Source organism: Gorilla gorilla, chromosome X (assembly GCF_029281585.2).
Source record: "Gorilla gorilla gorilla isolate KB3781 chromosome X, NHGRI_mGorGor1-v2.1_pri, whole genome shotgun sequence".
NCBI lineage: Eukaryota > Metazoa > Chordata > Mammalia > Primates > Hominidae > Gorilla > Gorilla gorilla.
The window spans coordinates 52110530-52137344 of NC_073247.2; the positions used below are offsets into that span (position 1 = coordinate 52110530).

The window sequence follows — 26815 nt, forward strand, 5'->3', positions numbered from 1 at the left end:
AAACACAAGATAAATTTATAATAATCATGTAATCCATGAGATCTTCCTAAGTACAATTATTAAAATGCCACATTAAAACTGAACGTGCACATTATGTTAAAAAATCTTATAAAAGAAATGCAGAAGATTAACCAATGTTAATATAATAATAAAGAATAGTGGCTGGGCATGGTGGCTCACGCCTGTAATCCCAGCACTTTGGGAGGCTGAGGCGGGCAGATCATGAGGTCAGGAGATCGAAACCATCCTGGCTAACACAGTGAAACCCCGTCTCTACTAAAAATACAAAAAAATTAGCCGGGCATGGTGGCGGGCACCTGTAGTCCCAGCTACTCGGGAGGCTGAGGCAGGAGAATGGCGTGGACCTGGGAGGTTGAGCTTGCAGTGAGCTGAGATGGCGCCACTGCACTCCAGCCTGGGCGACAGAGTGAGACTCTGTCTCAAAAAAATAAATAAATAAATAAAATAAATAAAGAATAAATACGTTTTTGTTTTATGAGAATTTAAATTTCTCTATACAACATGATAAACTTTGGGGAGTCGTGGTATCAGGTGTAAAAGAAACATCAGTAACGGAGAACAAGAGACTACGGAATGCTTTAAGAAATCCACAATGTCATGCCAACCAGTGTTATATGATAAACACAAATTTATCATAAAGTCTGGCCTTAAATAGGTAAAAGGAGAACTGAGACCAGAAGGGAACCAAAAAGCAGCCAGGCGTGTTCACACAGGTTAGCAAGGAAAACCATTTAAAGGAAGCACACTCAGAAACACTCTGGCCTCTGGCTGAGTGTGTGTGTGACTGGGGTTTGCACAGTTCTAAGAACTAAAAACAGCACCCAGACCTTCTGGGCACAGGCACCATTCAGAATAGAAAGTGATTGTGTGTAGCAATTTGCATTCTCAGAGAAACTGTTTCACTTCAACTTCAGTTATTAGAATTATACATGAGTAGGTCAGAGTGACAGAAAGGTCTAAAACTAAGTCTCCCCACACCCTCATGATGTAAGGCTGCCTGCAAGAGTTAGGAGAGAGGAGAAAATTCCACAAACTCTCAGTGCTTAGTAGAGCCCATGAAAGAAGGCAAAGAGCCAGGAGTTGCATTTACCTTGACAACTGTGCTATTTCTTTCTAAAGTACTTTTAATTTAGGGGTGAGAGGAAGAAAAAAAAATACCAGAAACATAATGAAAGTTTTCACATTCTTTCACCAGAAAAAGTAGAATTAAAGGGAAGAAGATGACAGAAAAAAATAGAAATTTATATGCATGCCTTAATTAATACCTGTAGGGAGGCAAATCTTGAGAATTATAACAGTGTATTATGACAGTGGGCCTTAACCAGGGACAATTTTTGTGCCCCAGGGGACATTTAGCAATGTTTGGAGACATTTTTGGTTGTCACAACTAGGGGGAGATGCTACTGGCATCTAGTGGGTGAAGGATGCTTAGCAGCATCCTACAATTCCCAGGACAGCCTCCCACAGCAAAGAATATAGCCTGATATGTCACTAAGTGTGGCTGTGGGGAGGCCCAGTACTATGTTCACACATCTCTCGAATTTCAAAGGATTATATGATTGCTTTTTATGCAGTTTTATGTGAAACTGCTTCTTCAGAGCAAGCAGTTCCCAAAAATAGATTACATGGTACCATATATTCAAATCTAACCAAATAATCCTTTTAAGACTCAGTTACAATGATTACAAAAGGAAATACCTTTTGTAAAAAAGTAAAGAAAAAAGTATTAATAAATATAATAACAGGATCCTTGAGGAATGTAATGCTTTTGGATCATATGCCAAGAATTATGAGAGAGAGAGAATGAGAATATTCTTGGCTAGATGAAACAGATGATAAAATAAATTTTTCTTAGAGAAATAAAATATTGCAATGCTCTTCTGTTTTCATTATTAAATATAAGGAAAGAAAACTTAGACAAAAACTTTAACTGCAGAAACAAAAATCTACATACAAACCAAATCTACATACAGATAAGTCACTGAATATATATCTGAATGGAAAGAAAAGCTCATAGGTTGCTTTATTGGCAAAAATATTAACAAATCAAACCAAGTGAAAATTTACATTATTAGCATGTGAAATGTATTGTTCTTGAAGTTTTACAATGACCACTATGTTGGAATACCCCTGTAACAGGGTCTTGAATAAAACTAAGTTTTGCCTAGGTTATCAAAGATATATTAGGAAATCCTATTGGCATAATCTTCAAAATATATCAGGAATCTAACTAATTTTTTTTTTTTTTTTTACTACCTCCACTGCTACTACTCTGGTCTGAGCCAGGCAGGATCATCTCCTGTCTCCTTTTTACTCTCCTCTTTGCACATTTTGCCTCAGCCACACCGGCCTCCTTGCTGTTCCTCGAGCAGGCTACTTGTGTTCCTGTCTTTCGGTCTTTGCACTGGCTGTTCCTTTTACCTGAAATGCTCTTCCCTCAGCTGTCAGATTAGCCCACTTCCTCTCTTCCAAGTCCTTGCTCAGATATCATCATCTCAATGTGGCCTGCTTTGACCACCGTATTTACAAAAGCAAGCCCTTCTCTGGACACTCCCTAACCTTCTGACCACTCTAGCTTTTTCTGTGATACTTTTCACATTCTAGCCTACTATGTAGTTCATTTGTTTACTGAGTATTGCCTCCCTGAACTAGAATGTCAGCTCCATGAGGGCAGTGATTTTTGTCTGTTTTCTTCACTGACGTAGCTCCGGTTCCTAGGACAGTGCCTGCCACACAGTAGGCACTCAATAAATATCTTTTGGATGAATGTCTTAAGAAAAATACACCAACATTAAAAATTTTCAATTAACTAAATGTGAGTATTCTATTCACCCATGTAAAAATGTGTGGATTTCGGCTTCTGAAATATAAAGAATATCAACACCGGGCGCGGTGGCTCACGCCTGTAATCCCAGCACTTTGGGAGGCTGAGGTAAGAAGATTGCTTAAGCCCAGGAGTTCAAGAGCAGCCTGGGCAACAGGGTGAAACCTCGTCTCTACAAAAAACTACAAAAAAAATTTAGCCAGGTGTGGTGGCACACGCCTATAGTCCCAGCTACTCTGGAGGCTGAGGCATGAGAATTGCTTGAGCCCAGGAGGCAGAGGTTGCAGTGAGCCGAGATTGCGCCACTGCACTCCAGCCTGGGTGACAGGGCGAGACCCTGTCTCAAAAAACAAAAACAAAAACAAAAACAAACAAACAAAAAAAGAATATCAACATTAACGTGTGCTCTGTGTTGAGTGTGTCTCCCAACTGAACAATGGCAATTTTTGGGGTGGTTTCTTCTTACTAATTTGCAGTTTGAGAATTACTTCTTTTTCATTCCTTGGCATGTTTCTACGTGCTTCCTCTAAACTATTTAGCATGTACTTTAGAAATAATAAACTAACATACTCCAACGTAAGACTACTTTTGGGCCTTTGCACGAACTGTTCCTTCTGCCTGAAATGTCTTTTTGTCTCCATATAACTACCCCATGATTCAAGAACAAGCTCCACTGTGACCTCCCCCAGGAAATTTCTCTGACCTCATCTTTTAATGATACTTATCACCTTCTACCTTGCACAATAATTATTTGTCTTTCTAAAGGTGGCCACCAACAAGTTCTCCCATCCTTGTATATATCTGGCACTCCATCAATCAAAATATGAATCTATGTTTCTTCCCCTTGAACTCAGACTAGCCTTGTGACCTTTTTGTGAAGTATGTTTCAACTAATGAAATGCATAAGATGTGACACAGTGTCAGTTTGCTTCAGGAGGCCTAGCACCTTCCATTTTTGCTCTTTTGGAGCCCTAAGACACTGTCTTGCTGGAGATAGGGCCATGTGGAGAGAGACAGATGTTTTGAATGAGAGACCGCAAAGAGCGCCCAGCCAGCTCCCAGCTGTTCTAGTCACTTCAGTTGAGATGCCAGAAAAATGAGTGAAGCCTATGTGGAAACTAGCCACGCTACGTCACCAACATCCTGTGAAACAGAATTGAGCAGTCCCTATCAAGCTCTGCCCAAACTGCAGAATTGTGAGCAAGTAAGCAGCAGTTATTGATTGAAGTCACTATGTTTTGGCATGTGTTGATCTGCTGCAGTAGATAAGAGATACCGAGCCTTATCTCCCTACTGAGACCATAATACTTTTAGGGCTCCAAGCACAGTAATCTGTATAAAGTAGGCACTCAAATATTTGTTAAATAAATAAATCAGAAGGTAAATTAAAAGGTGAGGTCAAATTATCTACTTTTGGATATTAATTAGGTTTAGGTTGTCATATCAAATACCAGTTAATCAAAAGCTGACTACATTATTCAAAGTATTACAGTAGAATATACTGTCAATCATTGTTTATTATATGATGTTGATATAATTATCTTTCGAGAATAATTCATTCAAAATAAAATTGCCTCTTGAGCAAAACAGTTCTTAACATAATGCTATTACATGAACACATTTTAGGTTTTTAAATTATCATTTTTTTCTTGTACATAGTTTAGAATATATACAAAGAGATATATTTTACTCTCTACATATGAACTTTCTTACATTAATTAATGCAAAATAACTGCACAGCAAACTACTACAGTTGACAATTTCCCGCCTTTTACCTTTCCACGCTTTTATTTCTCTTTGGATAACTGAAGAATACTTTTTTGAGACGGAGTCTCGCTCTGTCGCCCAGGCTGGAGTGCAGTGGCACAATCTCGGCTCACTGCAACCTGTGCCTCCTGGGTTCAAGCGATTCTCCTGCCTCAGCCTCCCAAGTAGCTGGGACTACAGGCATGTGCCACCATGCCCAGCTAATTTTTGTATTTTTAGTAGAGATGGGGTTTCACCATGTTGGCCAGGCTGGTCTTGAACTCCTGACCTTAGGTGATCCACCCGCCTTGGCCTCCCAAAGTGCTGGGATTATAGGCATGAGCCACCGGGCTTGGCCAGAATACTTTTTCATAAAGGGGGACCCATTGAGATGCTCAGTGTTGAGTTCTGATAATAATAATATCATTTTCTTAACACATCTGAAAAGGATGAGATATTTTACAACTAATTTACACTAATGTGTATTTTGTATATTTCTCCAGTGATTTTCATTTGCTATTAAAATATTTTACTAGATGGTTTTGGAATTGCTCATGTTTTCCCTCAGCTTTTAACTACAAGGATTTCTGTGAAAATTTCCCAAACATTATAGACACTTTAATTAAACTCTACTTAATTTTCTTAATCATTTAAAGTATTAAATACATCGAAGAAGCCAGGCCTTTAATAATATATCTTGAGGGAAGGAACACTATGTATGTGCATGCTGGAGGTTAGAGAAAGGCCAGTGACAAAATATCAGAGCTTAAAAGTGTAGCCCAGGGTCAAAGGGACCTCAGGGGCTCCCTAGTGATTCTGGGCCTTGGGAGAAGCTAGGGATCAGGAGGAAGGCCTACTGGTCTCATTTCTTGCCTCCCTCTATGTTTGGCTTGACACTGTTGAAGAACCAGGAACTGAGAGTTCTCATTAACCCGATACTGGGATGAAATAGGCAGAAAGACTGAATAATGATAATACCAGTATTCCAAGCATAAAATCGTATTACATGTATAATTATGATTTCATACTATATTTAAAAAGTATCTGCAAAAAAATACAATGCTGACTACTCTGCATTGCAATATTATGAAAATATGTTATGATTAACTTTTACTATATAAACCAAATTCTAATTTTCCCCCCAATTAACTCAGTATAGGATATTGTTTGGTTTTTCCTATTTATTGGATTTTTCATTTCTCTCTCACACACAATGGCAAAAGAGAAACAATACAATTTTAGATTGCATGAACACTTTAGTAAAAATAAATAAATTGAAATTATAGTGTTCCTAGTAAGAATTAGTACAATGACTTCCCAAATACAAAGCAGTTAAATACATTTTTACTTAGAAGTAAAATTAAGATGTTCTTTATGACAATATTAAAGAAGAATTCTTGATTATCATTGTTATATCAGTTTTTCTTCACAAACATTAAAGTTAGTGATAACAAATGACTTACCTTCACATCCCTGTGAATTATGTTATTATCATGGCAGTAACGTAGAGCTTCCAGTATCTGTCTCATATAATGGCTGTAAAAAACAAAAGAAATCTAAAAACTGTAAACAATTTTTATTTTAAAACTTAATATACAGTGCTCCTAGTTTATAACTCCCACTCTCATATTAGCTGTCCATGGACACATTTGATTTGAGCAGACAAGATTGGTGTAAAGTGAGGCTTAATAATGAAAATGTTGGCAGACTCAAAAGTTTATGGGCTTCATGAAGAAACAGTATGCTCTATATTTTCTAAGCTATCTAAGTCAAAAGAATTACACATAGTTCATAAGTAAATTTGCTTTGCAAACTAAAAATTCAAGCTTAAAACATGACAATTTTTTCCCCCAATACTCAGGTAATTCTACTTAAACTGGACTGCTGTTATGTAAACAGTGCTCAGGGCTACCCCAAGGATTCAGACTCAAGCAGTGGGAGCCTTTGATCTGCCAGCAAATAATAAGATGCTCTCCATCTTACTTCTATTTAGCTGTGAGGACAAATGAGGGAAGAACCACCCTTATCGGACAATTTCTTTTTGTAACATAATCAAGTTTTAGTTGGGGCTCCCTTGAACAAAGTGGAGTTAATTCTAGGCACATGTCCTAGAAAGCCTGACTCCTTACATGGCCAGCTGAGGAGCCCTCATGGAGCACAGGTGAAGAACAAAGAAGAAATCAGCATTTTAAAGAACAGGAATTAAAAAATGGTAATGGGGTTAACCAGCAACCATGTGTGACAAGAGCAGTTGATTCAGTACCACTTTAGAACCTCCTTCTCCTATTTCTAAAGTTCTTCTATAATTGCCCTATTACTCTTTCTCTGAGTATCTGTTTCATTTTCTGTATTTTATTCCCTCCATATTTGTCTTTCTCTTTTCTTCCTATTCCCCTTCTTTTCTCATTTTTTCCCTTTTCCTTCCCAACCAGCATGACAGAAATGCAATAGACTTAACACTGTTCATTGTATAATATTTATAGAATTTTGTTTTGTTTCCAGATCTTATATTTCTGATACAAGTGACCTTGAACATGTGTATGTGACTCAGGACTAAAAAAAAAAAAAAAAAAATCCCTATCCTGGCTTTACAATGAAAAGACATTTCCATCAAGTTCCCTCTTCGGCATGATACCATTTAATCAAGCTCACAGGAATATTCCTCTAGTTAGCATATGCATTATTTCATGTATTACAATTAATTGGAAGGGTTCCATTTTAAAAATGAAAGGTAGGAGAAAAAAACAAAAACAAACCCAAGCCTTGTTCCTGTACTAATCACAGGCTCCTTACAACGGGGCTTTAAGCCAGAGAGCTAGGCTCATGTAATCATTAGCTCTGATGTTTTAATTTATCTTACTTTGCAAATGCACATACATATAAGGGGTTGTGCTCATATACTCTTTGCTTGGGCCATTGTAGCCTGTAATTAAGTTTTGTTTATTTTTTATTTTTATTTTTTGAGATGGAGTTTCCCTCTTGTCTCCCAGGCTGGAGTGCAATGGTGGGATCTCGGCTCACTGCAACCTCTGCCTCCTGGGTTCAAGCGATTTTCCCGCCTCAGCCTCCCAAGTAGCTGGGATTACAGATATGCGCCACCACGCCTGGCTAGTTTTTGTATTTTGAGTAGAGACAGGGTTTCACCATGTTGGCCAGGATGGTCTCAAACTCCTGACCTCAAGTGATCAGCCTGCCTCAGCCTCCCAAAGTGCTGGGATTACAGGCATGAGCCACCACGCCTGGCCATAAGCTTTGTTCAAATGAGGGGTTAACTTGGTGTTGTGGCCCATTACTGGTTCAAATCAGGCTTTGGAAGATCTGTAACCCCTTGAAATGGCTAACAGACTACACCTGTCAAAGTGCTTTGTAAACTCTAAACCATGCTACAAAGGTTAAGACATTATTATTACAATATTATTATTGTTAAGTTCAATCAAAGATTTAGGAATAGCTTATTTGTCCATCTAGATGTCAACATGGAAATACTGGGTAAATTTAAATTAGTTAAAGTGGACATAGCTTGTACCTACAGAATGAACTATTTTGGATACAAAGCACTGAGACAGCCACCTAAATTATCTTTAACCTAAAGAAAATTCCTATCTCAAAGTCTCATAACACAAAACCAAACTCAATGAATGAGGCTTTTTTCATTTGCGTATGAGAACACTCAATTATTTGACCCAAACGTATGTACACAGCAGAATCTTTGCGGCGTGTGTGGAGACAGTAGAACTGTTTTTCTTCCCAAGTTATAACAGAACTGAACTATCTTTCTCCACCCTCCCAGTCATGATCCTGCGAGGCAATGCATGTCAAAGTGTGCAAGCAGAATAAAACAAGAACTAAAATCTGCCCACATGTTCTAGGAAGTTGCTGACTAAACTTTTAATCAAAAAACTTCACTTCATGAAGCATCATAGGGACCTGTGCTTTCAGAGAAACTCAGCAATATATTTGTTTATCTTTATCTTTCCTAAGGATCAGCAAGATAATAACTCCATGGAAGGAAAAAGCTGGCCAGCAATGCATTTACTGCCTTTGGAAGGAGGCATTTCAGGGGTGCAGCATGGTAGAAGAGAGGTGATTCAGTCTGCTATTCTTGTCAATGCAGGTGAAAAGCCTAATGCTATTTGCTAGGCAGAAGAGACCTTATCTCTGAAATGCCCTTAACAGGATATCTCTGGCTGAGGATTACTATGGTAAGTAGAACACGGGATCTCTGAAGCACAGATGGCTTCCTGGAGAATGTCATGGGGCTATCCAAATCTCTGGGGTGTAAAATGAAGATATTTGCAATGCTCCCCTTTGTGTGTGGAAACCCACAAACCCCAGTATAAACCTCATCTATTCTGGGCCAGAGGTGCATTTCTGAGGCAGTAAGAAGTGACGTGGGGGGCTGCCCTTCCCTTCTCTGCTTCACTTGAGCCTTCTGACTGCCTGTATCCTTGACATTATTTAGTAAAGCTTGGTACTAGTTAAGAAGATCTCTGAGAGTTTGATTGGATAATCTGATCTTGTGTGTTAGCTCACTCCACAACTCATCACCCCTGAAAGGATGGAGGTAATAACTAATTGGGTTGCACTAAGGACTGAACACAGTTTTATTTTATGCCATGCTTTGCTGCTCCTCTTGAAGCTCAGCCAGTTGGAGAAAAACAACATTATCAATTTGATTACTTGGTGTCTCAGAGTCTTCTTGCAGTCGGTCTCACTAGAATACTGATACAAGCTGAATTTCCTAACAATAAATCACAGAATCAGAGAGGACGAAGAAAGATTAGAAGTCATCTGTCATTAAACCAACGGAAGAATCTACGTGCCCTTGTTGCATGGTCATTGATCCTCTGCAATAGCAAACACACATAATAATACTTTCTGAGTCCCCGCCTACTTTTTTTTATTGTTCAGAGGAAGAACCTTTAATAAACTGCCTCCAAACCTCTCTCTTTGCAATGTCATCTACTGGTCCCAATGCTACTCTTTTCTGGTCCACTCTGGAAAGTTCCTTTCACCATTTTAACAGCTTATACAGGTGGTTTTAAAAATCAATAGGCTTTCATTTTGATGTGTATAAACATCTACCTTTTCTATAAATCTCAAGATTAGGAGAGACCACAAGTCACGTCATTGTATGACATCATCTCTTCACACTACCATCCTGCCTATCCTGACATGTAGCCCAGTGGCAGAGATAGGCTTGAAGTTAAGGAAAAGCAATAAAGATGACTGGGGACCAGAGTAAAAGTGGTACTGGTTTCACATCAATCCTGTCAGCATACCTGCCAGGTATCCCCATGTTATTGTGGTTCAAGAAGGAAAAAATCCCCTTCTTCCACTGAGTTTCACTAGTATTGACTATCTTTGGTATGAAAGAATGCTTTAAAATTTTGAGGGACAAGAAAGAATAAAAATTTAAAATTGTAATAAAAACTCAAAATAATAGAAGATGGGATTTAAAAAAACCCTGGAATGTGCTTTAGAGAACATTGCACAAAAGAAAAGAGAATATTTAGCTTTAGTTCTACCACGTATAGATCAGAAGCCTAAAGAACACACATAAACTTTCATTTGCTCCTTCGCCCTAGCCCCAGCAGTACAAAAACACAGCGACCACACATTGAGTATATTCTTTATTTTGTGCTATAGCCATGGCTGCTCCATCCCTGAGACTAGGTCCCTTGCTCTTCAGCCAGAAGGAGTCAGGGCAATGAATTTGAAGACATTCAAGTCATGCTGAGCTCAAAGCTGTATTAAGGTGGTCTCCAAGTTGTTTCCAGCTATGTTTGTCTAAGATGCTATAATTATAAAAGAAATGGTAAGACAGAGGAAATCATTTAATATAACTGTTTTTCAAATGATAGAAAGTTTTCATAAATCCTAGGCTAGGAACAGTAGGTAGTTCATGCCTACAGTCCAAGCACTTTGGGAGGTTGAGGCGTGTGGATCACTTGAGGTCAGGAGTTCAAGATCAGCCTGGCCAACATGGTGAAACCCCATCTCTATTAAAAGAAATACAAAAATTAGCCGGGCATGGCGGCGCATCCTGTAATCCCAGCTACTTGGGAGGCTGAGGCAGGAGAATCACTTGAACCTGGGAGGCAGAGGTTGCAGTAAGCTGAGATAGTGCCACTGCACTCCAGCCTGGACGACAGAGTGAGACTCCGTCCCCCGCTGCCCCCCGCCCCCCGCAAAAAAAAGAAACTTAATATGTTTGTGAGTTTGAACCCTTCAACATACTATGGCTGGTGACTAAGGAGGGATGCTGTATTCCATGTATTAAAAAGGCAACCTACAGGAGTGGGTAATTATGATATGATTGAATGTAACCAAAACAGAAAGCTGTGTTGCTCTAAATGTATAAGCAAGTGGCCCAGCACGTGTATGGCTCCTGTGATTTTTCATATTTACTTCTTTTTTTTTTTTTTGAGACGGAGTCTCGCTCTGTCGCCCAGGCTGGAGTGCAATGGCACGATCTCTGCTCAATGCAAGCTCCGCCTCCCGGGTTCATGCCATTCTCCTGCCTCAGCCTCCCGAGTAGCTGGGACTACAGGCTCCCGCCACCACGCCTGGCTAATTTTTGTATTTTTAGTAGAGACGGGGTTTCGCTGTGTTAGCCAGGATGGTCTCCATCTCCCGACCTCGTTATCTACCCGCCTCGGCCTCCCAAAGTGCTGGGATTACAGGCGTGAGCCACCGCGCCTGGCCCATATTTCCTTCTTATTTTGAGTCATTAGGTCTTTACAAACAACTTATCCACTTAGAACAACAGCTGCCATTTGATTGGTAGGTCTCACACTGGCCTGAAGCAAATATATTTTTTAAAATGGTGCTTTTATTTCTCTTCCTTTTACTGTTCTTTACTTTTCCTTAATTATTGTGAGATAATTTGATATCACTAAAAGGCAAAATGAAGAACTAATGAGGCAGATTTGCCAAAACAAAAATAAAAAAACCCAAGTAGAATTCTACATGGTTCCTGAGCTATTAGATCCCCGCTTCTTGTACAAAAATCATCAGAAATGGGAAAGACAGCAGTACTGAAAATGTAAGCCTGTATTATAAACCCACGTTTTCATTTTATTTATTTATTTATTTTGAGACTGAGTTTCGCTCTTGTTGCCCAAGCTGTAGTGCAATAGCGCAATCTCGGCTCACTGCAACCTCCACTCTGTCGCCAGGCTGGAGTGCAGTGGCGCAATCTCGGCTCACTGTAACCTCCACCTCCTGGGTTCAAGCGATTCTCCTGCATCAGCCTCCCGAGTAGCTGGGACTACAGGTGCATGCCACCACGCCCAGCTAATTTTTGTATTTTTAGTAGAGAAGGGGTTTCACCATGTTGGCCAGGATGATCTCGATCTCCTGACCTTGTGATCTGTCCACCTTGGCCTCCCACAGTGCTGGGATTACAGGCGTGAGCCACCGTGCCTGGCCCCTATAAACCCATGTTAATAGATAAACTCATTGTTCGGTATTTTGCATTTCCAGTGACTATCGGTTCTACTAACACATACTAAAACAGAGATGTTCCCTGTAGCAAAGAGCAGCAGCATGCTCTTTATCAGTTTGTCATGTGATGTCTTCGTCATTTTCTTTTTTTACTTTCAACTTGACCTCTGGTGATTAGATATACACTACATACCTGGCTACAGCTTCACTGTACACAAAACCAGCGTCAGCTCGCTTTACGATTTCAAAACACAGATCTGCTCCATCCATACTGTAAAAAAATGTGAAAAAGAACATAAGAAAAGAGGAAATTCCAGGAAGACAACACTGAAAGTGAATACATTGTAACTAAGTTATTAGTTGATTTACTGCTAAGGGTTATGTTATTTAAATCTCCTTTCTTTCAATGAAATATAGACATAAATTATAAAGGGCATGACAGTCATCTTCACATTGAAAATCTGCAGGGAAAGAAACAGGAAGAGTAGGCTAACAGTAATATCAAATAACATGAGTATATAAAATTGACTATAATTTTTCTTTAGGTTTTCACAAAAAGAAGCATCAGAAAACAGCAATGCTAGGGTTGTGTGCATATTTTTAAGTCAAATTCCAAAAATATTCAGTTATGTAGAATACAAGGATTTAAAAAAAAATCTTGCTATTGTTATTACCACTAAATGGAAAATTCAGGCTATATACTGTGGAAGGAAAAAACAATGACTTATATATAAAATAAAATTTATTTTTGTTTACACTGCCATTCCCAAAGTTCATCGCTACAAACATATTGTAACACATAGATGTGTTGGTAACACAATGTCACGATATTGTCTTAGAACTTACAGTAGTTTTCTATTTCTTACTAGATAAGTAAGGCCTCTTGTTGTCTTGGCCACACCTTGCCTCTTCTACCTACCTTGTCCACTGATGTTTCAAGAAAATCTTCCTCTCTAGGCAGAATGGTCTTATTATCACTCCCTGAGTACACCATTTTCTTTTTTACTTTTGTATATATTGCTTTTCATTTTCAAAACCTACCTTAATTCAAGGTTTCATTCCAATCCTACCTTCCCTGGAAGCCCCCTCAATGATTACCAGCCATATTAACGCCTTCCTTTGCTTTTCATTCTATAACAACTCTATATGGTCCATAACATTTAGCACATACAAACACCTCCCCCTCCCCCCACATACACCTATATATGTATACATGAATTTTGCCATATTATACATATTAATGAAACTATGCAAATATTAATAGCTAACATTTTCATAATGCTTTAAGGCTTATAACATATTTTTAAATCCAGTATCTCATTCATTCATTCATTCATTCAGTAGTTCAGTTTCCCAATATACCTGCTGCAGACATTATACTGAGGAAATAGAAACTTCTGGAAGGGAAAGTAAAGGAACTAACATACTTCCTATTCATGAGGCATCATAGGAAGCAGTCCTTGTTATGCCTCCCTTCATACTTATAACCACCCCATGAGGTCAGCATCATTTTCAAATAATTTGTCTAAGTGAGTGGACAAGTATGTGATAGGGACAAGATTGAAATCCCTGTCTAGCTATGTCCTGTGCTCTTCCCATTGATTATAGCTATACCTACTGGGTGTGCAAGGAACAAATGCACATCTTTAAGCCCTACAACAGTTCCATGATAGTGTAAAGTCCTAAAGAACGAGAAAAAATATATTTATACTTTCAATGTACCCCTACCTAATACTCAGCAGAAGACACACTGTAGACACCTAATGAACAGTTGATTGTATTATTTGATTCTCGGTGTGGTTTTATATAAATGAATGAAAATACTTTCACATTTATACAGGCTCTAAAAACTTTACCAAGTTTCCATTTCACACCTAAGGAACATTCTCCAATGTCAAATAGGATTCTTCTCCAAAATAATGTTTATAGTTGCCTAGTCTACTATAAACATTACTATAATGGTCTAGTCTACTCCCTAGTATGGCAGCACTCATTTTCCACCATCAGAAATAAAGCCTGGATGAACGTGATCATGCATCTTGGTGAGCAACTCTGATTATCTGTATGGGAAAATTCCTACAAGCTGAGTTGCTAGGACAAGGGGTATATACAATAGCATTTTTTTTTTTGAGACGGAGTCTTGCTCTGTCGCCCAGGCTGGAGTGCAGTGGTGCATCTCGGCTCACTGCGAGCTCCGCCTCCTGGGTTCATGCCATTCTCCTGCCCCAGCCTCCCAAGTAGCTGGCACTACAGGTGCCCGCCACCATGCCCGGCTAATTTTTTGTATTTGTTTTAGTAGAGACGGGGTTTCACCGTGTTAGCCAGGATAGTCTCGATCTCCTGACCTCGTGATCCGCCCGCCTTGGCCTCCCAAAGTGCTGGGATTACAGGCATGAGCCACTGCGCCCGGCCTACAATAACACTTTTGATACATACACAAGACCAGAAACAGTTTAACAATTTATACTCCCACTACCATGTGTGAATGTGTCCCTTGCTCTACTAGGATAATGATTATTTTTTTTCCATCTTTGCCAATTAGATAAGAGGAAAAAAGTCATTCATGATTGCTTTAATTTGCATTTCCTTGATTACTACAGAGAGTAAATATTTTTCATTTCTTTGTCCTGTGGGGAGAAAAGAAACGCTATTTTAAAAACTGGCTGTAGTTTAAGCTGGTTAGTTGATCTATGAAGACTAAAAAACACCTCATAGTGAAGGAATCAGTTTTGCTTAGGCATTTTCCTTTGTAATTGTGATATATGAGGGTAAGCACGATTCAACTTAGATGAGAGAGGGGTTAGGAAAAGGAGAGAGCTAAACTGATTGCATAATGAAGCAATAAGAATTTAGGCTCTTTCTGCCATCTCTCCATGCTGCCATAATGGTGTGCATGAATGTCCTGGCTGATGCTATCCAGAGCATCAACAATACCAAAAAGAGGCAAACACCAGGTTCTTATTAGGTTGTGCTCCAAAGTTACTGTCCAGTTTCTAACTGTGATGATGAAGCATGGTTACATTGGTGAATTTGAAATCACTGATGATCATAGAGCTGGGAAAATTGTTGTGAACCTGAGGCAGGTTAAACAAGTGTGGAGTGATCAGCCCCAGATCCCAGATTTGATGTGCAACCCAAAGATCTAGTAAAATGGCAGAATAACCTGCATCCCACCAGTTTGGATTCACTGTACTAACGACCTCAGCTGGCATCATGGACCATGAAGAAGCAAGATGAAAACATATAGGAGGGAAAATCCTGGAATTCTTTTTCTAGGGATGTAATATATACTTACAAATAAAACGCCTCAATGGACTCTGGTGTTTCCAAAAAGAATTTGGGAGATGTTCTGAGAGCTAGAGGACTTTCTGGAGGGACCCAGAAGGGATGAGGGAAAAGACGGAGCCTGGGGAGGAGGCAGCAAAGTGGTGAGAAGTATAAAGACTAAGGAGGGAACCAGTCCGTGAGAAATACTTGGAAATTATTTACTGCCCTGTGCTATAATTATCAGCATGGATCAGTCCATTTTGTCTGGTCATATCTGAAATACTGGTACTTGAAATGACAATCTCTACACATGTGCATACACACATGGGGGTATTTTTAGGTTTCTACTTTCTTCCACTGACTTGCCTATTCTTGCATCAAGTTACCATTTAAAATACTGTAGGGCCGGACACAGTGGCTCACACCTGTAATCTCAGCGCTTTGGGAGGCCGAGGCGGGCGGATAGCTTGAGGCCAGGAGTTCGCGACCAGCCTGGCCAACATGGTGAAACCCTGTCTCTACTAAAAAAACACAAAAAAATTAGCCAGGCATGGTGGCCTGCACCTGTAGTCCTAGCTACTCTGAAGGCTGAGGCAGGAGAATCACTTGAACCCGGGAAGCAGAGGTTGCAGTGAGCTGAGATTGCACCACTGCACTCCAGTTGACAGAGCGAGACTCCATCTCAAAACAAAAACAAAAACATGGACAGACAAAATAAAATACTGTAGTAGCAGATTTTAATATTTGGCAAAAAAAATCTCATTATTCTTCACCAATTTTTTTTTTTTTTTTTTTTTTTTTTTTAGACAGAGTCTTGCTCTGTCACCCAGGCTGGAGTGCAGTGGCGCCATCTCAGCTTACTGCAACCTCTGCTTCCCAGGTTCAAGTGAGTCTCCTGCCTCAGCCTCTCAAGTAGCTGGGACTACACGTGCTTGCCACCATGCCCAGCTAATTTTTGTATTTTTTTGTAGAGACAGGATTTCACCGTCTTGGCCAGGCTGGTCTTGAACTCCTGACCTCAAGTGATCTGCTCACCCCGGCCTCCCAAAGTGCTGGGATTACAGGCACAAGCCACCACAACTGGCCTTCACCAACATTTTCTTATGATTTTTTTCTTCCCAGTTGACTTTTAAAATCATTTTGTCAAACTATAAAAAATCTTTGTATTTTGATTCAGATGGTAAATGTATACGTTAACTTCTAGAAATTAACATTTTCTAATATTCTCATCAATGAACATGATATGTCTCTCCACTTCCTTTCATGTCTCTAAGTTATAGTTTTACGATTTTCTTTATATTGGTTTAAAGTATTTATTATTAGGTTTTTTCCCTATACATGTTATATTTTAGTTGCTATTGTAAATGGGATCTTTTAGCTATTATATGTTTTTTTTAATTCAATGCTTCATAACCACAGATATCAAACAAAACCACCTGTGCAACTTAGTAAATATACAGGCACATTCTTTGAAGGGTTACTCTGAAAGAGAGGCATCACTGTGAAAATATTTTTCTATTATTAAAGCTATTTGATTATTTATAATATTGATATTAAAGTAAAAGAAGCAATCCACTAATTTTAAATTTCATGAGATATAGAAATAAAAACTAAAAATACTGTTATTTATGCAAATTTTATTCAAAGAAATTTAAAATACACATATTCATAATACATACCATCCTGATATCCTAACCTTGAACCTTTTGAACAAAGTTGATGACTCAATTCTTTGATAAACTTTATTTGATAATATAATGATTCTACAAACTGACAAGGCATCTTTTATTGCTTTTCTCTTTGGCTTCCCATCTTGGGGTGCTTCTGGGGCTGTCAAGAACCCCCAAAGAACACACTGTGAATTTTCCTAGTTGGCTCCATTCTGAGGGAATGAAAGGAGAGGGAGAAGAAACCCTCCTACGGAAGAGTATGGGGGAGGTGGACTTCTATACTGCATGCAGAGAGAAATTAAGGGCAGTTTAGTCTGAATTGTGAAAAGTAATGGGATTATGAATGAGCTTAGCTGTCTCTCCTTTTCATCCATCTGAATTTTTAAAATTTATAATAAACATGCATTATTTACATAATTAAGAAATTATCCAAAACCAAACTCATCAAATAAACAAAACAGATCACAGGTCTTGAGGCACAAGGTATTACTGGCTGCACATTGAGGGAGATCAGAATATGCCACTCCAAAATATGCTGTTTTGGCAACAGGATTATCTGGAGTTGAAGGCACAAAATCACGTGCTATGATTTCACAGCAATGTCAAATTGCTGTAACAGTTTCTAAATGTTTACTGTCAATTTCTGTACGTATCTCATGGCAGACTGGTGACAGATTGGTACTTATCTGCAAATATCCTTGAAGAACACTGTTGTACAGAGCAAATCTGGATTTTTCCAACCAGCATTTTTTCTGAGGATGACAAAAACGCCAACTACAAAAACTGTATGAAATGTTTAAAATTATTTATTTATTTTTTAAATGGAGACAGGGTCTCGTTTTGTCACCTAGAGCTGGACTGCAGGGGCACAATCATGGCTCACTGCAGCCTGGAATGCCTGGGCTCAGGTGATCCTCCCGCCTCAGCCTCTGAAGTAGCTGTGACTACAGGCATGCACCACCACACCTGGCTAATTTTTTTATTTTTAATTTTTGTAAGGACAGGATCTGGCTATGTTGCCCAGGCTGGTCTGGAATTCCTGGGCTCAAACGATCCTTTTGCTTGGGCCTCTCATCTTAAAGTGCTGGGATTACAGGTATGAGCCATTGTGCCCAGTCAAACAAAAAGTTTTTGTTAAAGCTTGTGAGAATTAACAGTACAGTGAGTGAAAAACTAGTCCTGAGAACAGAGAAAGGATTACAACTCAAAGAGGTGAACAAGAGCTGCTTCTGCCCTAGGGGAAGAATGTGGGTTTTGGAAAGGAGGGGCACTTTTAGGAACTCTAGAGAGGTAGGAGGCGGTGGGGTGGTCAGATGGAGAATGACGGGGTCCAGTTGCTTTTGCACCAGGGTGATCTAAGAGGTTAAGGCTCTGATGAAACACCCTTTGCTCCTGGCTGGGACCATAGAGCTGCACTATGAAAAATGGGGTACAGAATATATTCTGGTATGTCATGTTGGTAGCACAGAAAAACCTCAATGCTGGTTGGGCATGGTGGTGGCTCAGGCCTGTAATCCCAGCACTTTGGGAGGCTGAGGCAGGCAGATTGCTTGAGCACAAAAGTTCAAGACCAGCCAGGGCAAAAGAGTGAGATGCTGTCTCTACAAAAAATAAAAAAAATTAGCTGGGTGTGGTGGTACACACCTGTGGTCCCAGCTACTCGAGAGGCTGAGGTGGGAGGATTGCTTGAGCCCAGGAGATTGAGGTTGCAGTGAGCCATGACTCTGTCAGTGCACTCCAGCCTGGGCAACAGAGCAAGACCCCATCCCCACCCACCAAAAACAAAAAATAAACAAACAAAAAAACCCCAAAAACCTCAATGCTTACTATGGAGACAAAAGCTCAGTCTAAAAACTTCTGCAAGAAACGAGCACTCAGAGTATGTTTCCTAACCACAAAGTAGTTATGTTAGAAATAAATTAACAAAATAACTAGAAAACCCTAAATGCTTGGAAATTGAGAAATCATGCTAAATAGCCAATTAATCAAATAAGAAATCATCATAATGAAAATTAGAACTTTTTTTTTTTCCAAGACAGGGTCTTGCTCTGTTGCCCAGGCTGGAGTGCAATGGCATGATCCTGGCTCACTGCAGCATCCACCTCCCAGGGTCAAGTTATTCTTCTGCGTCAGCCTCCCGAGTAGCTGAGATTACAGGCGCACACCTCACGTTCAGCTAATTTCTGTATTTTTAGTAGAGATAGGGTTTTTCTGTGTTGGCCAGACTGGTCTTGAGTTCCTGGCCTCAAGTGATCCCCTCTGCCTCGGCCTCCCAAAGTGCTGGGATTACAGGCGTGAGCCACCATGCCCAGCAGAACATATTCCTAACAATGATAATGAAAAGAGTACTATCAAAACTTGTACAGGATTGGTACATTACATTTCAAGATCAGGGTTTTGCCATTAATAGACCCACAAATATAGAAAAATGGCTGAAAGGAGGAGGGGCATAGGTCCAATCTTACAGGTTAAGAAGCTGGTGATCCATGTTACATACACAACTTGGCACTGGAGAAACCTTGCTTAAAGTAGGTAATCTACTATTGATAGAAAAATACACCAATACAACTTTCTGAAGGGCAATTTTATAATGTGTGACAAAAACCTTAAACATGTATATGTCCTTCGGCTCAATTATTTCCTTCCAAGGGAAATAATTAGGAATATTGGTCAAGTTTTAATGACAAGGGTTTATCACAGCTATTTATAATAGGGAGAAATTAGAAACAACCTAAATTCCCAACAGAATGGTTACATAAATTGTGGTAACTAGAGTAGAATATTATATTGCCATTAAATGATGTTATAGACATATATTTATTGACATAGATGTTCATAATACATTAACATGTATAAACATATATGCATATTTATGTATAAGTAGATGCAGTGTGAAGCCTTTGCTATTAAAATGGGGTGTTAAAGACTGGGAAGAATTCTATTTGAAATTTTTTGTTTTCTTCTTTTTACCTTTACTTTTAAAAAAATGAATGGGCACTATACTTTTGTCATAGGAAATCAGTTCTGTTAAAAAAAAAAAAGCAGAATGCAGATGAAATGGTACTTACAAAGTAGTTTGTATCCATAAACTTGTTTTAAAACTTTAATTAGAAATTTAATAGAAATATTGTGAATGCTGACTTAAAATATTAGAAAATATGAAAAGTTACCAAGTCAGTGACATCTCATCATGAGACATGTTTTAAAAAACAGCAAATTAAACCCAATGAAGGTAGAAGGAAATAATAAGCAGAAATTAATGAAGTAAAAAGACAAAATAGAGAAAAAGCAAAGCAACAAATAGATTCTCTGAAATGATTAATAAAGGCCAGGTGCAATGGCTCATGCCTATAATCCCAGCACTTTGGGAGGCCAAGGTGAGAGAATCACTTGAGGCCAGGAGTTCGATATCAGCCTGGGCAACACAGTGAGACTCCTTCTCTACTAAAAATTTAAAAATTAGCTGGGCATGGTAGCACATGCCTGTAGTCCCAGATACTCCGGAGGCAGAGGTGGAAGGCTTGATTGAATCCAGGAGTTTGAGGCTGCAGTGAGCTATAATGGCACCACTGCACTCCAACCTGGGCTATGGAGCAAGACCTCATCTCTAAAAAAGTAAATAAATAAATTTTAAAGCAATTAATAAATCTAGAAAATTCCTAACATTTGGAAACTAGACAATATACTTTTATTACATATATCTCAGAATCATTAGAAAATATTTTAAACTGAATAATAACAGTAAACACATCAAAACTTGTAAAATGTAGGTAAAGCAGTACTTAGAGGGAAATTTACTGCTATAAATGTACATATTAGAAAAGAAAGGCTGGCCAAGTGCAGTGCCTCACACCTGTAATCCCAGCACTCTGGGAGGCTGAGGTGGGAGGATCACTTGAGCCCAGGAGTTCGAGACCAGCCTGGGCAATATAGTGAGACCCCCATCTCTTCAAATAATAATAATAAAAATATTAGCTGGGCATGGTGGGGCCTGTTGTCTCAGCTACTCAGGAGGCTGAGACGGCCAAATTGCTTGAGCCTGGAAGGTCAAGGCTGCAGTGAGCCATGACTGCACCACTACACTCCAGCCTGGACAACATAGTGAGACCCTGACTCAAAAAAAGAGAAGGGCTAAACATTTAAGAACTAAACATCTACCTGTATAAGTTGCATAAAGATCATCAAATTAAATTCAAAGAAATTAGATGAAAGGAAATAGAAGCAGAAATTAATGAAATGGAAGACAAACATATTCAAGAAATTAACAAAGCTAAAAGTTGTTCCCTGTGAAATGATGAATCTCTGGCAAGACTGATAACAAAAAGAAAAGAGAAAAGACACATATAGCACCCAGTATTAACAATGAAGGAGATATCATTTCATATGCTGCAGAAATAAAAGATGATACTGAAACTTTATGTCACAAATTTAAAAATGTATATGAAACCGACAAATTCTCAGAAAAATAAAACTCACCAAAATTAACAAAAAGAATTAGAAAACTTGAATAATCCTTTACTGATTCAAGAAATTGAATCAGTAATTTAATCTTCTGAGACAGAAAACTCTAGGCCTAGATGCCATTTCTGACAAGTTTTTTTTTTTTTTTTTTTTTTTTGAGATGGAGTCTCGCTCTGTCACCAGGCAGGAGTGCGTGGTGCCATCTCGGCTCACTGCAACCTCCACCTCCCGCGTTCAAGAGATTCTCCTGCCTCAGCCTCCTGAATAGCTGGGACTACAGGCGTGCACCACCACACCCAGCTAATTTTTGTATTTTTAGTAGAGATGGGGTTTCACCATGTTGGCCAGGATGGTCTTGATTTCTTGACCTCGTGATCTGCCTGCCTCGGCCTCCCAAAGTGCTGGGATTACAGGCATTAGCCACTGCACCCAGCCCATTTCTGACAAGTTCTGTTGAACATTCTAAGGAGAAATACAATGAATAAAAAGCAGGAATAGTTTCCAACTCACTTTATGAAAACAGTTTAATCCATATACTAAAACCTACTATGGACAGTATGAGATAATTAAAAGACAACCTCACTAAAGAACATAGATGCAAGTAACCTAAACAAAAGTTTAACAACCCCAAACAGGCAATATATAAGAATTACACCAGGTCCAAATTGGGTTTACCCGAGGAATGCAAAACTTTTAACATTTGGAATTAATATAATTGTGTACACTGATAGATTAAAGATGAAAGATTATGTGATCATGTCAATAAATGTCAAAACACTTAAAACTATGTATTTGTGATTAAAAAACTTAAAAAACTCTTAGATCAGGAACAAGCCAAGAAAGTCCACTCTAACAATTTAAACTCAATATTATTCTGGAGGTCCTAGCCAGGGCAGTAAGGCAAGATAAAGAAATAAAATGTATGAGAATAGAAAAGGAAGAAACAGTCATTAATTACAGATGGTATATATAGAATATCCAAAATAATCTAAGTTAAAATTAGAACTAATCAGAGTTCAGCAAAATCATTGTAAGTTATATGAAATTTTAAAAGAGTGTTTCTTTAAGAATGTAGAAATAAATCTAAAAGAAAGGTATATACGATCTCTGTGGAGAAAAGTATGATTTTTTTAAAGAGAAATTAAACAAATGAAATAAATGGAGAGAAAATTATCCTGTTCACTGACAAGAAGACTCAATATTGTAAACAGCCGATCTCTTCCAAGTTGAAGCATAGATTCAACAGAATTTGAATGAAAATCCCAACAGGTTTTGTGGAAACTCTAAAGCAGAATCTAAAATGTATATGGAATTGCAGAAGGCCAAGAAGACTGAAGATATTCTGGAAGAATAACACCTCTTGGAGTTTTTGCTGTACTTGATTTCAAAATTTAGCCCCCACCTCCATGTCCACGGGTACTATGTACGGAATGTCCTATAAAGCTCAGTAATTAAGTGTATGATATTGACACTAGGACAGACAACAGCACAGTAGAACATAACAGAGAGCCTAGAAACATAACCATACATATATAGAGGCTTGATTTATGACAAAGGAGGATACTGGGCAAACACAGTCTCTTCAAAGAAATGTGTGCTTATGTGGACCAGGATATGTGTACCTGAATGTTTATAGCAGCATTGTTCACAATGGTCACAAACTGTGAACAACCCAATGTCCATCAATAGTAGAACAGATAAAATGGGTATAGAATACTATATAGCAATGAAAGGAAATTAATTACAGCTACACAAAGGAATATGGCTGAATCCTGAAGATAAAATACTGAGTGAAGCAGATGTAGCCAAACCTAAACTGCTTGGTTTATTTTATATACAGTTCAAAGACAGAAGTAACCTTATTTTGCTGTAATAAATAATTAAAGCTAGCATTTATTGAGTGCTTACTATGTGAAAGGTATTTTCTAAGTCCCTTATATGCATTAACTCATTCAATGTTTACACGAGAAGTCTACGACATAGGTATTATGACTACCTCCCCTATTTTACTTAGGAGAAAACTGAGAAACAGCAAAGGTTAAGTAACTTGACCAAGAGATCACACAGCTTGTAAGGGGTAGAGCCTGGATTCTAACTCAGGCAAGCTGATTTACAGTCCATGCATTATCCTCCACAAAATGCTCAGGTTACAAAGAGGGAAACTTCCTCACTTCTGCTCCAGGCTTTCAGTTACTTAATGGAAGACAAGAGATTACAACTAAGTAGGTAAAATCATAATGTAAAGAAAGGCTCCATATGTGAAATCCATTTTCATGCCTATTACGGGGGCCCCATGTTCCAGAACCATATAGGGGGATTTTTAAAATACAGAGCCTATGTCCCCATCTTTCCAGATGATACATATGAATACTATATTATTGATATAATTTAAATGAATTGTCTATATTTAGTAAGTTTGTTGATAAATGCTGTAATCCTTGCATATACAAATCAGTCTTTTAAAAAAAAAACTTTAATTCTGTTTTTTTTCTAATTCAGGGCTTTGTTTGTGGTACTGTTTTGATGTCTTCACAAATGTCCCATAACTACCATCTTTTCCCAACACTTTTGCATTCTTTATGCTCCTGCCTGGGATGTCCTTTCTTTACCTTTCCACCCATCTGACTCCTACACTGGTGTTGATGCCCTTTATCAACTTCCTACAAGCCTGCCTGCCTATTCTAGCTCCTAACTGTTTCTTCCAATGAACTTATGAGGCCCTAACAATCTGTACCTCTCTACGGTCATTTAGACCTACACTACAAGTTGTTTGTTTGTGTGTACGTATGTATTTATTTATAAGTCAATGAATGGCAGTCTTGCTCTGTCACCCAGGCTGAAGTGCAGTGGTGCAATCATAGCTCACTGTAACCTTGAACTCCCAGGCTCAAGTGATTCTCCTGCCTCAGCCTCACAAGTAGTGCTACCATGTCTGGCTAAGTTTTAAATTTTTTTTGTAGAGATGGAATCTTGTTATATTGCCCAGGCTGGTCTCAAGTGATCCTCCCACCTCAACTTCCCGAAGTGTTGGGATTACAGGCGTGAGCCACTGCACCTGGCAGTTACTATTATTTATTTCACGGGTAGGTGCCCTCTGGTCTGTACAATTGTCTATAGACAAATAGAGAGCATAAACAGGTATTTTGTCTTCAGCATACTATCCCACATATTGATGAATATATACAAATATTTGTTGGTGGCGAATTCATTTCTGAAAGAAAGCAGTCATGTACGCACAATCTTTTTCACCCTTTCCCCATCTAAACTACTCTGTATTTGTGGGGGGATTATGTTTCATTCAGTATTCAATCATTAAACATCCACTATTTGTAGAGGATAGAAGGACCAGTTACATGAAGATCCCATCTTCTAAGAGCCTACATTACAGAAGGAGGGATTAAGAAAGTCTTCATGGGCTGGGCGCAGTGGCTCACACTTGTAATCCCAGCACTTTGGGAGGCCCAGGCGGGCGGATAGCCTGAGGTCAGGAGTTCGAGACCAGCCTGGCCAACGTGGTGAAACCCCGTCTCTACTAAAAATACAAAAGTTAGCCAGGTGTGGTGGCAGGCGTCTGTAATCCCAGCTATTCGGGAGGCTGAGGCAGTAGAATTGCTTGAACCTGGGAGGCAGAGGTTGCAATGAGCCAAGATCATGCCATTGCATTCCAGCCTGGGTGACAAGAGCGAGACTTCATCTAAAAAAAAAAAAAAAAAAAAAAAGAAAGTCTTCATGGAGTAGTCAGCCTCTGAGACAGGTCCTCAAGAAGCAAGGGTGAGAGCATGGGGAAGTGGTGGTGACTACATGGTAGTTAAGAGGACAGCAGCATTTCAAGGCATTTGTTCCGACAAACAACAATAAGGCCTGGAGCACCAGGAAATGTGTCAACATAGTAGGTGGGTTTGGGGTTGGGAATGTCTGAGGTGCTATAAATGGAGCTAAGGCCTCCTCTTGCACTGATAGTGTAAATAGGATATAATCATATTTTTTCAGTATGAATGGTGCTTATTCAGGATTGTTAAGATATGCAAGTAGATAGAAACCTTCACCTTTTCAATGGAGAAAGGGAATATTCACTGTTTAATAAAGCAATTCTGATATACTGTCAAAGACATTAAAATGACTGAGCATATCCTCAAATGCCTCTTTACCAATTGTAGTTCTTTTGGTGGAAGCTGTCTATTCCTGTCCTTGCCTGTTTGTGTATGAAGCTTAACATCTTCCCTTTCGTTGGGGTGAACTCTTTATGTTCAATAGAATGTAAACCTTTTATGTCAAGATTGAAGCAAATTAATTTTCTAGTTTTTTCAATTTTTGTTAAATCTATTGATACCTTTTTTCTTTGTGGATCCCAGTTCTTTGAAGTTTTAAAAGCTCTCTAAAGATCTGTTAAATAATTTTATCTTTTGCTAGCTTTCCTATGATTTGATTAGCTTCTATCAACTCCATTTTGTTTGTAGTATTTTTGTTGTATGTGCATGTGTGTGGGGAAGGGTGAATCTAAACTGATTTCTGAACTGTTAACTTGTTTTCTCAACACTATTTAAAAATCTTTCTTTTCCCTGTTATATTTACTGAACTTTATTGTATATACTACTGAAAGGACTCGTACTGCAGAGGAATGCCTGGTGCTGCCTGACTAAAAAGCTGTTTTTTCTTTCCCCCTGTCCTGTATCCTTCTAAGCGAATCTGATGCCAAGTGTGTCCTGTGGTAGTTCTGTGGGTCTAAATGTTTAGTATTGCAAATATCTGCCATTTTTAGCTTTTATAGTAGAATATGGGATTTTTTTCCCCTATCAAGGCTCTTAAAATGAGGGATTCTCCAAATACTTGAAGAGAGTTCAGGTGTTGGGATGGCCAAAATCAATGAGAAATGCCCCCCCTACACATTGGTTTTAGGCTCAAGCCTGGCAGATCTTGGTCATGACACTTAACCTTTCTGGGTTGATCATGACTCCTCAATAAAGATGGGATTTGGCTTAGTAATTTCTAAGGTCTTTTTTCATATCCTATTTGTTTCTTCGAAAAAAAGACTGCCTTGAAAGATTTTGCCACTTCTAAAATTGATACGTAGTCTGAAATACTGTTTATCGAATTTTAGAAACTGAGAACTGTTCTAATGTCCATCTAGATAACAAAGATTGATTTGTCACAATTTCCAGGGTCCTATATTTACCTCTTTTTTCTTCTTTCTAGACATTTTTCCTCTCCAATTGCTTAAATGATCAAGAGCTCTTGATCCCTAATCAATGTTGTTTGACAATGGTGCCTCCTAGTGGATAAGGAAACTCCAGCTACAAGGGATAGCAAATAATTCTAAGATGACCTCTGGATTTGTTGTTTATGTTAACATACATATCTGTATGGCTTTCTAATAATT

General features: G+C 38.8%; 1 protein-coding gene across 17 annotated transcripts in view; it reads right to left on the bottom strand.

Annotated features, from left to right (window-relative positions):
* CASK (calcium/calmodulin dependent serine protein kinase) overlaps nt 1-26815 on the bottom strand; it is a 412700-nt gene that overhangs the window by 221227 nt on the left and 164658 nt on the right. For all 17 annotated transcript variants that reach the window (XM_055376433.2, XM_055376435.2, XM_004064027.4 and 14 more), the window contains exons 4-5: nt 12234-12311; nt 6055-6127 (exon numbers count right to left, since the gene is read on the bottom strand). In XM_055376433.2, the coding sequence (XP_055232408.1) occupies nt 6055-6127; nt 12234-12311 (151 nt within the window). The remainder of the gene's footprint in view (nt 1-6054; nt 6128-12233; nt 12312-26815) is intronic.